We start from the raw sequence: 14,407 nt of genomic DNA, 5'->3' as shown, positions 1-14,407 counted from the left end.
TGCTGAAGAAAGGGCTTTCTCTCTCCCATGCCTTGCTTGAGTACTCTGAGATGGGTCTTCATAGTTAGAAGCAGAATCATGGTTTTGATTTTTGGGCAGAGAAGTATAGATGCTTGAGTGTGGAAATATTCACGTGCTCAGTTCAGCATCTTCCATTGCCTAGCATAAGTGTTGTTCCAGCAGCTTTGTTTATGTGCTGATGGCAGACTCTTGTTTTCTTGGGGAAAGTTCTCTTTCTGATCATCTGAATTGCCTTCAGAAGACATCTTCCTATTTTCATGGACTGTGTGAGAAGCCTAGACATTTTTCTCAAACAATTTTAATTTTTTTTCCAGGCATCCTGCTTTTTAAGTTTTCCATTATTTTAATATGCGTCTAAAATAGTTTCAATTTGGGTCTCTTGCCTGTCTCTCAGGAGGTTCAGGGTACTGTTGGATTTCAGTGAGTCTTAGTAGCTAGACTCTTTCAAAATGTGATTTTGGCCTTTAGATCAATGAGGAGTTTATAGGAAATTTATCCATTACCCATTTATCTTTTCCTGGTAACGGATTTGTCTGGAATTCTATTAGACCATTTTAAAATAAATTACATTCGTTTGCAGCAAAATCCAAAGATCCAAAAGAAAGAAAGCAAATACAAAAATTACAGACTTTTCAGCGCTTTTATGGAAGCACTTTGGAAGACAGCACGTCAAAACTTATTGTATGTCAGGAGGATGTGTCATGGAATGCTAATGCTCCTGTCAAAAAGGCACAAAAAAAGCATGTGAGTATATTCTGGTTGCTCTTTCCAAATATTTCTTTTCTACTATCCAGGAAAGGATTTCTACTATATGAGTCCCGTAGCTAAAGGTTTATATTCTGAATGCACTAGTAGTTCCCTTTGAAGAAATATACTTTGTCTTCGTACTTAAAATCTAATTAGCTAATTGGCAAATGTATTTTTGCTCCTAGCTAAGAATACTGAAGAGTGATTATATTTTAACAGGCATAAGTATAAAAAAAATAATTAATATGAACTCTGTAAAGGTTGAGAGGTTTTGGCTCAGGACCAGTGTTATAATGTGGAGTGAGGGAAACTAGATTTCATGAATTTATTTTTACTTCAAGAAATCATTGAGAAATACTGGAAAAAGCATTATTCAGTTACTTATTTCTCTGCACTGTTTGGAAACATTCTCAGTGAAAGATCCTGTCAATATTGCAATTAATCCTAACTGTGAACATTGTCAGACATCCCAGGGTAGCATGTACTTGCCTATTTATGAACAATACTGAGCAATAGTAATTTGAGCAGTATTTCATAATAGCCTGTAGTATGGATTACAAGTTATGGCTTGTTGAATTACCTTTAGAAATCTGTATATAAAATAAGTTTAACTTCAAATAAGTTTGAACTCTTAATTTTATCTAACTTATTTAAAATTATCCTAATATGATCAGAGTTAATATTATCCATATATAAAATAAAAACTTGAAATGTAACTTTCAGACATTTGCTATTATATTTTTCCACATTTGTGCTTTTTTATACTACTTGTGAAGCTTTATACTGACTTAAAGTGAAGCTTAGGGAAGCTCTTTTGAACAACATATATTTGGATTCCATAATGATGCCCCCTTCAAAATGAGGTGCTATTTTAAACTACTCCTAAAACACAATGCACCACACAGATTAGTTGAAAACTATAACATGCCTGCTGTGATGGAGCTTACGGATCATCTTTCTTTAGATGATGCTTGGACAGAGTGATGTTTAGTTCTAAATATCTTCATTTTATTGGATAGAAAAGTAAAGCAGAAATAATTGCAGAGGAAAACAGCAGGCGACTAAAAGCTAAGGAAGAACAGAAAGAACAAGAGCAATGGAAAGCCCTACAAATGGCAACTGAAAAGAAAATAAAAGAAAATCCGACTGTTGGAATAAATAAATTGGAGAAGCTTCTCAAGACCTTTAAAAACAAGTCTGTGAAGTTCAGCATAGAAATGACAGCACTGTCTGCCTGTTTACAAGTGTGGAAGGAACACTGCAAAGAGCAAGGTATGATAGCCAAATTCATGTTCAGTATACGACTTCCACTCCCTTTAACCAAGACAGTGAGTGACTTTGGACAGTCTCAGTTGTAATAAAGACATGTAAATACAACTCTGTTTCAGGACGAAGAAAGGTGTTTTTAAATTAATAATTGGGTCTGGTTGCCTGTTGCAATTTCAAGATTCTTTGAGTCAGATGTTAAGTATCCAATGAAATCAGATTGTAGCTGTTGTCCTGTGTTGCTTGTAAACATTGCATGCATAAATAATTTATTGAATTTTACATATACTTCATAATTATGTTGCATTATAGATATATTTTACTATCTATATTGCAGTGGATTTTTTAATTGCCTGAAGTGGTTAGCTCACACTCTGAATAATGAGGATTTGCAGAGAAATATGTGCTACCATGGTTAGTGGCCTCCTGTTTCACCAGAATTAACTCATTTGGTCCATACCCTCAGCCATGAGAGACCAAATACACACTACTCTAAATGTGTTGAGTTGTAAACACTGGAGTAAAATATATTGCTAGTAAGACTGAGTAACAAATTTGTTCATCAGGAAAGTGAAATGGGGGAGCTTGGTTATTGCGCGGATGTCAGAAGTACAGCTTTCTTTTTTAGAGCTGAGCGTGCAGAAGCAGATAGAATTATTTGGGTGCTTGGCCTTCAGTGGCATTCCTTGTAGAGGTGAAAAGAGTGTGGGTTGTCTTTGTCTAGTTGGCTATAAAACTAATTTCTTAATTGCCATAAATGTGGTTGGATGGCTAAAGTCTGTTCTAAAAATACCTAATATCAGATGACTCTCAATGATATCATCAGCTCTCAAATAACAGTAGGCTTTTTATTTTTTGAAGGTAAGAAATCTAAAGATTTAAGCAAAGCTGTTCACGTCATGAGGAGAATTCATATCCTCCTTGAAAAATATCAAGATCTCTTGGAGGAACCACATCTACAAAAGCTGACCAAATATCTAAAGCTCCTTGGATTTGAGAATTTGGCACACTCTCTTTCTGGCCAGGTAACTTTATTGACTGTAATAACTCTGCTCTAGCTCAATCTGTAGCTGAATATCAGTAGAGTTTTCTTAAGCACCTCTAGCTCAATCTGTAGCTGAATATCAACAGAGTTTTCTTAAGCATTGGATAGTGTGTAGGACCTCAATACTGAGCTTATTTTATTTTGCATTGTGCCAAAACAGTTGGAACTGTCTATTCTGCCTTCAGATATTTATATTCTTTAAGTTCATGGATGCATTTCTCTGCTTGATGTGAGGATTAGCTGGAAAAATAAACCACTTTTCCTTAAGTAAACAGAACTTTATATGGCTGCAAATATACCTTTTAAAACACACATCAAGATAAATTTGCTTTAGTTATGTCTCTCTGAGGCCTTAGACATGCCTGAGAGGTACCTGGACTTCAATCCATCATATCAGCTGAACTCTGCATGTTAAAATTTACTGTTAAAAGCTAAGTATTAAGCAACTGCTATGTAACAGGATAAAATGTGCTACTTTAGAAAAGGAAATCTTTTGAGATTGCAGAGGTGGATGAAAACTGGTCTGTTTGCTGTTACGGTATTCTTGATCACTTCTGAAGGAAACAGTTTCTGATACTGAATTACTTGTTATAGTACAGCTGAGACCACCAGTAGCTACATTGAATTTGGCTCTGAAGTAATTTCTTCAAGGATCAACCTCATGTTTTTCTGCATGTTAGCAATGTGTCCACTGGCTGATTTAATAAAGCCATTTGATGCCTTTATGTGGCTCTCAAGCAGAAGAGAGAGTATGTAACTCAGCCTGCAGTATATGAAGTCAACAGCAAGAGGAAGGAAGGTTACAGCCAACTCTAAAACCAGTATCATTCTCTTCAGTGTCTTGATTTTCAGACACAGTACAGTTAGGTATCTTTGGAACCTTATTTATGAAAACTGTTTATCATCTTTCCTTGAGGTTCAGTACCAAGAGGTGAAAGAGAAAGTGAATGATTTGTAAGAAATTTCCTTCTCTTGAAGAGTGGAAATTATTTGTCTCTTTTTCTATGTGAATTCAAATGGTATAAGTTGTTTACTTTTCTTGGCTACACCATTATTGTAAAGGTGTTTGGTGCCCCAAATAAGGTATATTACATTTTAGGTAGTAGAATTTAAGGATCTGAGGCTCTCAAAATGTTTGTTATAAAGGTTTTTGATGATAGAAGGGATGTGTTGGCAAGTTAAACATCTCGCTCAGAAGGGTTCCACATCAGTCAGTGCATTTTGGACTTTTGATTTTGCAGCTGCTTGTTTATGATTATTAATTCTGCAAAGCTGGATAAACTTTAGGACTAACTGAAATTTTCAGGAATAACTGAAAATATATCTTTCAAGAAATTAAAGAAGTTGTGAAATCTCTATCCCTGGAGACAGTAAAAACTGGGCTGAATAAAGCCCTGAGTGACCCAACTTACATGCACCTGTTTCTATCAGTGAGTTGGATTCCCTGACATCCAGATAGACATAGAACTATAGAATCCTTAAGGTTGGAAAACACCTACAAGATCATCAAGTCCAACCTCAACAACCTAAGTTGTTACGTGATTTTCTGAGCTTCTAGTATATGTTATACAAGTAATACTTTTCTATACAGCTTTCAGGATCAGATGTTGTAGCCAGACATGTCCATGAACATTAAATTTGTTATGTCTTATGGTATACAGGCATTGTTTAAAAATACAGTGCTTCACAAAATTTGGGATCACACTGAGTCTTTACACTGAATTTCCTTTTGCAACTGTGATTCTTTGCACATGGGATCAAGGCAGACTGAATAAGAGAGACATAAATATACAATGAGAAGGCTCTGTCAAGAAATACCTTGAAGAGGCTGAGTTTTCCTGCTAGCAAGATTTTTTAGCTCTTCTAACAACAAAAACAACACCTACACTGTTACGGAAGACATAATAGCTTTAGAATGTAGTCTCCTTTGAGTGTAACCCTGATATAAGACTTGATGGTGTAGATTTCTGCAAGAAAATATTTTAAAATTACCTGTTTAAGGAGAGACTGGAAGTGGCACTTAGTGCCATGGTCTAGTTGACATGATGGTGATTCTTTGATTCTGTGCACTTTCATATATTTTTCAAAGCTTGCAGAATTCAACAGAGCAAAAGATGTACCATTTTCTTAATCCCTTTCTAGTTTTCAAATCAACTTGAGTTTTTTTTGACCTTATAGACAGGAGAAAGTGATCAGAATAAAAGCAAGTATGCTATTGAAGTGGGTCCAGTTCACTTTCAGCTACAATACATGGAACATTACTTGCTCAGAGAAGAGAGAAATGATCCAGATCCCCGAGTGCAACATTTCATACCAGATACATGGCAGGTAATGAAACACAAATGTCTTGCATAAAGTTAATAGAAATTGTCTTATTTTGTCTGTCAGACCAAATAATTGAAATAGATAAGTTATAATTTATAGGGGTATTTTTTTCTACTAACAATTTAAGAGGAAAGAATAGAGTCATAAAACAACTAGATTAACTCTGACTTTCTGTAGTCTAAAATCTGTATATGAAGTCTACAGAAAAAGCACTCAATATGAACTTAATGACAAGATATTTTGACATGAGTATCTGCTTTTCTCTTAGCGAGAACTTCTTGATGCTGTAGATAATAATGAATCTGCAGTGATTGTTGCTCCCACTTCCTCAGGAAAAACATATGCATCATACTATTGCATGGAAAAAGTTCTGAAAACAAGCAATGATGGAGTAGTTGTGTATGTTGCTCCTACAAAGGTAAGGCTGCATCCTACTATATACACTGTATGTATGACTGATATTTCTCAGTCTGATTCTGAAATCATTTGGAGTAACTTGTGACACAATTTTAGTTGATTATATATTTTTATTGGAAATGGAATACCTATATTCATTTTTATATTTGCATGTATTAGAAAGTGCATGTTTTAAAAAAAATCTTCAAAATATTTCAGCTCATATAGATGTTTTGTCTATGAATATTTGTATAACTAATTTAAAGTCAGAAACATTAATATATACAGAAGTGCTATAAGTAGAATGTTAGACAAATGATGAGAGTTCCAAGACTACCAACATGATGAAAGTAATACTAGAAAAGAAGAATGACTAAGCAAGTCATATTTTTCTAATTGAGTTCACCATTAGATTCTTCACAAGAAAATTTATGAAACTCTAGGTAGTGGGATATGTTTTAGTGAGAATTTTATCTTAATAGTTAAAAAACAAACTGAAGTGCTGAGGTACAATTTCTTCCAAAACTAATTTTAATATTCCGTGACATGATTTTTGGACAGTGAATTACATATTCTCTTATTCAAGAACAATCTGTATGGATTGTTTTCTGTAAGTAAAACCAAATTTATATTTTTGTAGTTGTACTCAGATTGGGTATCAAAATTATCTTTGTATTTAAATATCAGTCTGAATGTAGAAATGTATTTTAATCCTGCAGCCCAAGGACTCTGAGATCATTACAGTGCTTGTTGATGCAGTAGAATGTGGTCTATTTTTAACTGCTTTGAAAATAATTAAAGTACAGAATTAGTAATGTATAACTCACTTTACACAGTGCTAAATTTCTTTGAAAGCATTTACATAAAATTGAAAATGAAATACATAACTTTTTGAAGTTTACATTGTTGACAGTCTAGACTTCATAGTACATTACATTATAGCCTTGTACATTTATGTGTGCCAAAATTGAATGCCTTTATGTGTCTCAGAATATCATATGTCTTTATACATATACTCTCTAGTTTTGTTAATGATCTGCTTTATTTAAGGCCCTTGTAAACCAAGTGGTAGGAACTGTATACAGTCGATTCACCAAGAAGCTTCCAGATGGATTGGTAATGTGTGGGGTGTTCACACGAGATTACCGCAATGATGTCATGAATTCTCAGGTATATTTTTATGGTTTTTTTAACACACAATACTAATTACTTCTGTATTCCATCTGGCTTCTGAAAATGTTAATTCTAATTACAAAAATTGAGCCATTACTAAAAATAAAGTTCAGGAAAAATCTATGTATACCTGAATTTAGGTATCTAAGTCTGTGGCATACGACCTTACTTGTTCATCCTTAGGGGACATGCAGTTGATTACTTTCTCTTGTTAAAAGAAAAGCCAGTAAAATCCTTTGGTTGCCAGAATACATCAGATGCCTTTCAGAAGTCCAAATAGTAGCTTAAAAGAAAAGCCAGTAAAATCCTTTGGTGGCCAGAATACATCAGATGTCTTTCAGAAGTCCAAATAGAACACATCAGTAGCTTTTCCCTTGTTCACTGATGTAGTCACTCCATTATAGAAAGCCACTAGGCTCGTCTCACTTGTACTTAGGAGCCCAGAACTGGACGTGCGTCTCCAGGTGTGGCCTCATCTGTGCTGAATAGAGGGGAAGGATCACATCCCTTGATTTGCTAGCAAAACTCCTCCTAATGCAGCCCAGGAAATCATTAGCCTTCTTTGCCACCAGGACACATTGCTGCCTCATGTTCAACTTGGTGTCTGTTGGCACCCTCAGGTCCTTTTCTGAAGAGCTGCTTCCCAGTTGGACAGCTCCAAGCATACACTGGTATATGGGATTGTTGCTCCCCAGGTAAAGGACTTTGTACAGGCCCCTGTTGAAATTCATGAGGTCCCTGTCAGCCCATTTCTCCAGCCTGTCTAGGTCCATCTGGATGGTAGCACACCCCTGTGGCATGTCAGCCACTCCTCTCAGTTTGGTGGCATCAATAGACCGGCTGAGGGTATACTTTTCCCCATCATCTAGGTCATTAATGAAGATGTTAAACAGGATCAGATTCACTGTTGATCCTTGGGGTACACTGGTTACTGGCCTCAGATAGAAGAATTTGTATCACTAACCACCAGCCTCTAGGCCCAGCCTTCCAAAAGCTTTTCAATCCATTCACTATCTGCTCATCTGGCACATACTTCAACAGCTTGTCTGTGAGGATCTTGTGGGAGATGCTGTTGAAAGCCCTATGAAAGACAATATCTACTGCTATCCCTTCATCTAACAAGCCAGTCTTTTCATCATAGAAGCTGGGGAAGCATGACTTTCCCTTGGTGAATTCATGCTGAATACTATTGATTGCTTTCTTGTCCCTTGTTTCATTGAAAATGATTTTCAAGATGAGCTGCTCCATCACCTTCCCAAGGATGAAGGTGAGACTGACCAGTTTGTAGGTTCCTGTAGGTTCTTGCCTTTCTTGAAGACAGCAGTGACAAATTGTGTATTCATTCTTGCTTACCTTGAAATCACATATATATATATTTAAATGCTTATTAAGTATAGAATCTCCTTGCAGTTGATTGATCAGTTTGCTTGAAAATAATGCTTTGCAAACCTTTCTTCTTAGATACTAGTGACAGTGCCTCAATGTTTAGAAATCTTGATGCTGTCTCCTCGTTGCCAGAAATGGACCCAACGAATACAATATGTTATATTTGATGAGGTAGGCATCTTTTAATAGTAACCAATTTAACAAATATAAGAAAAAACTTGAGGAAAAATGCCAGTTACTTTTTTTTCATTACATATATTATTGCTGGTAAAAAAATAGTTTTCAGAAATGTTATTTCAAACTTGCTTTTTTCTGTTTTCTGATAGCGTTTATGTACTCCATTGAAAGAACTTAAAACTGTTAGTCCTCAGAGGGACATAGAATTCAATCAAAACTACCAGGAACTTCCTTTATTTCACTCAAGCCAGTCAATTGAAAAACTAAAAGCCACCACTGTAGTTCCAGTGGCACAATTGAACATTACAGACTGGGATCATACCTTGAAAAACTAAAAGCCACCACTGTAGTCCCAGTGACACAATTGAACATTCCAGACTGGGATCATACATATTCCACATAATAGGGTATTTGTCTCTCTTTCCAGGGAAAAAGTCAATGATTAATCTTGTTGAATTAAAAATTCCTACTGTATTCTTTCTTGTAGATAGAATGAATTGCTAATGATGCCAGTGAGTATGTAGGGTATTGAAATTTAGACTAATTTTCTATCAAGTGAAGTCTGGAGAGGGTTTTACTGGACATTTGGTTTGGATCCATGGTGATTTGCTACTACATGAAGATTATTTCTTTCTGAACTTGCCAAACTTCTGTTTTTTGCAAAACATGTAACAACTCCTATTATGGGTACACTTTGATAAGGAACTTTTCTTCTTTTAATCCCTTTTCGTCAAAACACAGGTACATTGTCTTGGTGGTGAAATTGGAGCAGAAGTTTGGGAACATCTTCTGGTAACAATTCGATGTCCATTTTTGGCACTCTCTGCTACTGTCAGTAACCCGGAACACCTCACTGAGTGCGTGCAATTTTCTTTTCCACAGGAGGATATTTAAATTGGATATGAGCTATTTTAGATAGAGAGGTCAATTAGTATTGGATAGACAACTAATTTGGAGTTATATTGTTATATGTATTATGCTACTCTTCACTCCTCAGCTGACACAAAACAATGCTGTAGTTTTCAGCTGTAATGAGAACACACAGTACTTAGTCCTTCACACCCTGTAACCGAGCTATGTGGATGAATTTAGGAGGCTTTTACATCTATTTGATTTGCCAAAGCACACTTATCCATCATCAGCCAGAGAAGACACCTGTACTATATTTATATATATATGTAATAGTGCTATTTCACATCTTTAATTAAATCCTGGGATAAGATGGAGAAAGTTGCACTGAAGTTGGTGAGAAAGGATGGGAAATTTTAAAGGCAAAATTAAGTCGATTGTAGTAATTCATCTATTATACCTGTACCAACCTTCTTAAAATATTTTTACAATGCTTATTTTTATTTTGTTTATGCACTGTAGGTGGTTACAATCTGTGAAAAGGTATTGGCAACTTGCTGAGAATACAATAGAGGGAAGCCCTACAAACTCTGAAAAGAACTTTACAAGAAAATGTAAAGTGAAATCTAAAGTGCATGAACAAAAGAAATCCTATCGTGTTAGACTAGGTGCGTACCATAATATTTTGCAACTGAGAAATAAACTTTAGGGTGTGGGAAAGTTCCGTGCGGGGAGGCAAGCGGCCGACTCAGTGTGAGTGATAAAGCAAGCTTCAACTTTATTGTCCGACAGGCTCTTTTTTTGTACAGTGCAGGACAGGCATATAACTATCAATCATTTATAATTGGCTAAGCTCTAAAGACAGCATTCAGGTACTCTCCCTACTTGTGGTTACAGCTGTGAGGATTATCTCTTACTTTCTCAGGCTTGGCTGCATTCCTAGCTTTTTGTCTCAAACTTGTTTGTCTCACCCTCAAGGACAACTTACCCCTGCCATCTGCCAAGTTAAGTTGCCTTCTGCCAAGCTGAGTTACTCCCTATCTATATATAAGTTACAATCTCCAGAGCCTTGCTTGTACACACAGCATTCCCAGGTGCGTTCCCAGGACTGTGTCCGTGCGTTCCCAGGGGACTGTGTCCTTGCTCTTTTTAGCCTTCCCCAGGTGCATTCCCAGGATCATGTCCTGCTCTCTTAGCCATTCTCCAACAAGGGTGATTGCTGAGAAAACTTTAATCATGGTGTGTAACCTTAGGCGTATTTTGTTTTGGGTTTTGTTTTTGGGTTTTTTTTCCCTTTAAATATCAACAGATCTTGCAGAATTAAGTATCTGCTTTTTCAAACAGCCAAGTGCAACATGACAACATTTTTGTCTCTTCACAGTCTTGTATGAAGAAAGATACAACGATTTGAAAAAGTATGTGTGTTCTCTAAAGGACAGTGATTTTACCATTGAACATTATCATCCATTTGCTGCATTAACAGTCAGTCATGTAAGCACAATACTGGCATCAACATTATTTATCAACTGTTAGATTTAGGCAACCTGAATTCCATCAAAATGATTTCTTTATTTTTCTTTTATTTATACTACTTGCAGATTGAGAATTATGGTATTCCTTCAGATCTTTCTCTGTCTCCACGAGAGAGCATCCAGCTTTATGACACAATGGTAAAAGTCTGGCAAGAGTGGCCAAGGGCACAGGTGTGTATACAAAACATATATAACGAAGTACTATATTAACAAAGTAATAGATTAAGAACTCTTTATAATAACATTAAATATTAATATTGTTTTCCAGGAGTTAGAGCCTGAGGAGTTTGTATCTTTCAAGAATAAAGTAGTTATAAAAAAGGCAGATGCAAGGAAATATGAACAGGAACTGAAGAAAGAACTAAGCGAGTGGATTATGCTTGGCCAAAACCAGAAGGTAACAGTTGATACATGACATTTTTTAAAGATTGTGTATAGCTTTAATATAATAGTCATTATATCTAGGAATATAATTATGGGAGTTTTTATCATCATAATTAAGATTAACTGCTGCTTTACTTGAAAGATAAGCACTATTTGTGGCATTTTTATAAGCATTTACAAGGTGATGTTTTAACCAGCATCTCTGGGAATCAGACTTCTGATACTGCTGTAACATAACAATTCATGATTCCTTTAGGCACCTCCTACATTTAGTGAGAATATTGTACCCTTGCTCTGCTCTTTTAGTCTACCACTTTTTTTCTGCTCGTATGGAACCTTCTGTGTAACCACATTGTAACCATGGACATTATTATGTATGTTCCCATGTAAAATAAAGAAATTACAGCAATGAGCTGAAAATGAAGTCCTTTCTTGGAGGCAATCTACTGTAAAATAAAGAAATTACAGCAATGAGGTGAAAATTAAGTCCTTTCTTGGAGGCAATCTATTCCTACGTAATAAAAAGGAATATGCAGATGTGATGAATTTGACAAGGAAAAAGTAAAGACTATCAGGGGAAAAAACCCCAAAGTTCTTAAAATATGACACTTGAATGTGAACATATTTCATAATCATTGTTAATGATACTTTATTGTTTGCACAGTGATGATAACTTCAGCTCCTGCCAATGTCAATTGATAACTTGCAGACCTTTTAGCCTGTAAACTGTAACTGCTATTGCAGTTCTGAATGATTTCAAAAATTTGAACTGATAGAATTTGACACAAGAAAATGGAGTCTTCATATTTGTTATCCTCCAGCCAGAAGTTTCTGCCATTAAAATCTCCACAAAAATATTGCTTTGGTCAGGTGACTGAGCTACTGGAGCACCTTAAGCCCAAACCTGTGGATTGCTCAGGAAAGGAAAAACGGCAGCATTTTGCAAGATTTGTTGATATATTACATAAGATGGATAAGTTGCCTGCCATATTTTTTATGTAAGTATTTACATTTCGTGTATTATATGTATATTGCCAATATTCAGAAAAATTAGTATGGAGACAAGAATTGACATGGCTCAGCAAATGCAATTTTCATGGTATTTGTTACCTTTGCTTTAAAAGTGAAGGTTTACAAGCTGTATCAACCTACGTATCCTTATGGCATTAAAGGTTTAACTGAAATAAGACTGGGACTATTTAGTTACTGCGTTGAAAGGATGGAATCTATGCCTGATGTCTGAGAAAATCACAAGAAACTTAATCACATTAAAGTGAGAATCAAATTCTCAGTTGCTTCACTCCAGCCTAGTCAGTAAAACTTGTGGAAACTGCATACTATAGAGGTGGAAAAAATTTACATAAGGGCAGATTTGGCAGGGAAAAGGGTGGAATGTGGTTCTGTAAATGTATGCATTTGTTACATGGTAATGATTCCACTGCATAGTCTCTAACTATCTCATCTTACATCCAGTGACATGGGTCAATCAACCTGATTTGCATATATGATATGTAATTACATAACATTGAACATGTACAGATTTGATCCTACTGACAATACCATTATTGTCAGTGACATTGCTAATATTAGTAAACTAGGCATGTACCTCAACGCTGGTCTTAATAAAGAGAAGCTACTTATCACTAAACAGTTATCCTGTGCATATTGTTGCATCAGAACAGTCACGTAAATATGGAAAGTTTGCTCATCTCAGTATGAAGCCTTGCCCGTCCTTAAATTAGACACTAGGGATAGAGTGCTCACTGCCATTTCAATTCTTGCATGCTTGATACTGATAAAAAGGCACTCTGAAATAACTCTAGAAAGGAGGAAGCAAAGTGAGTATACATATGGATGGCACATCTCAAATTACTCCAGTTGCTGGCAAATTATTTATTTTTCTATTTCTCAGTGATGGTCTAGTTGTAAATCAATGTTATGGCTGATTTCAAGCTGAAACTGACAGTTTTGTAAAGGACCATTAGATATTTGTAATTTGTTATGGCTGATTTCAAGCTGAAACTGATAGTTTTGTAAAGGACCCTTAGATATTTGTAATTCCTTCAAATATAGAATAAATTAAGCACTGTTGCGTGAACAACAACGTTGTTTTGGGGCACTCGGTAGGAAGTAACAAGGCGCTTCTCCCTAGGGGAGATGGATAAGTACCATTCTCTCATGTACCCTCGAATGATGGATCTTTAGGCATTCTTGGTGACTTATGGCTCTGACAAGTGGCTGTGAGTAGAACATGAATATCATAGACAACTGATAAATTATCATGGTGAGACAAGAACACATTCCAGACCAGTGAACAGGAAGGCAGAACCTAGTGGTATTTAGCTGGAGGTCTTTTAAGGCACAGTGTAGTGGAACAGCCCTTGGTAGACTTCACCAGTGTCTTTCTAGTCAAACAAGGGACAAGAGGCAGACAGAATTATTTAAAAAAAAATCTAGTTAAATGTCTCAATCCTGATAAATTAGATCATTCAGTCAGCTTCAGAGGGAAAAAAAATTGCTGGGTGGCAAATGACTGTTATTGAGCCCTTTCATCTGTGGAGATGGGAAAAGCTTAAGTTAAGGAGAGGATACCTCCTAGCCTTAAAATCTCTGTTTGGTCTTCCTGGATAAAAGGATAAAGTCCTTCAAATTTTTCTCCGGGCCTTGGTGACTGCCAGATTTGACTGACTATTCTAATGGATGAAACCTCACAGCATATGTTGTCAACATCTTGATGGTGTTTTGTGGTGTTAGTTAACAGGATCTGCCTGCAGCAAGAGGAATTAAAAAATTCTTTTTGAGAGTGAAGCTGGAGAAGTATTCTTCCCAGTTAAACTCCGAACTCTCTAATACTGAAAAAGCTATGAAGAAGAACAGTAGTGTAGAAGATGAAGAAAGACAGGCACTGATTCTCAATTGGGTAGTTGAGAAGAATTAAAGCGAATTAAGCTACAGGTTGTTTTATGTCTATGTCCGAGTGTCCATATTAGGGAAACATAGAGCTGAGAATACTATCTATAGATAATTTATTGGCAGAACCATTTTACATTTTACCACTCAGTTTTTGAATAATAGCACTTTGAAAGTGAATATTATTGTAACAGCA

The 14,407-nt window shown here is 35.9% G+C and overlaps 1 protein-coding gene across 1 annotated transcript in view; it reads left to right on the top strand.

The window, feature by feature from the left end:
- The window catches only part of DDX60L (DEAD (Asp-Glu-Ala-Asp) box polypeptide 60-like), a gene marked incomplete at its 5' end in the record, with an annotated part of 22,940 nt that extends 10,637 nt beyond the window's left edge, over positions 1-12,303 (top strand). Inside the window, 14 exons of the mRNA XM_009070914.1 lie at positions 602-765; positions 1,788-2,040; positions 2,896-3,059; positions 3,869-3,878; positions 5,262-5,407; positions 5,673-5,822; positions 6,851-6,970; positions 8,435-8,530; positions 9,278-9,393; positions 9,908-10,053; positions 10,767-10,876; positions 10,984-11,088; positions 11,186-11,314; positions 12,172-12,303. Coding sequence (XP_009069162.1) covers positions 602-765; positions 1,788-2,040; positions 2,896-3,059; positions 3,869-3,878; positions 5,262-5,407; positions 5,673-5,822; positions 6,851-6,970; positions 8,435-8,530; positions 9,278-9,393; positions 9,908-10,053; positions 10,767-10,876; positions 10,984-11,088; positions 11,186-11,314; positions 12,172-12,303 — 1,841 coding nt within the window. The remainder of the gene's footprint in view (positions 1-601; positions 766-1,787; positions 2,041-2,895; positions 3,060-3,868; positions 3,879-5,261; positions 5,408-5,672; positions 5,823-6,850; positions 6,971-8,434; positions 8,531-9,277; positions 9,394-9,907; positions 10,054-10,766; positions 10,877-10,983; positions 11,089-11,185; positions 11,315-12,171) is intronic.
- Positions 12,304-14,407: the final 2,104 nt, after the last annotated feature.

Source organism: Acanthisitta chloris, unplaced genomic scaffold (genome assembly GCF_000695815.1).
Source record: "Acanthisitta chloris isolate BGI_N310 unplaced genomic scaffold, ASM69581v1 scaffold10233, whole genome shotgun sequence".
Taxonomy (NCBI): Eukaryota; Metazoa; Chordata; class Aves; order Passeriformes; family Acanthisittidae; genus Acanthisitta; species Acanthisitta chloris.
The sequence above is the reverse complement of the archived record's forward strand: the minus strand, read 5'-3'. Positions and strand labels throughout refer to the sequence as shown.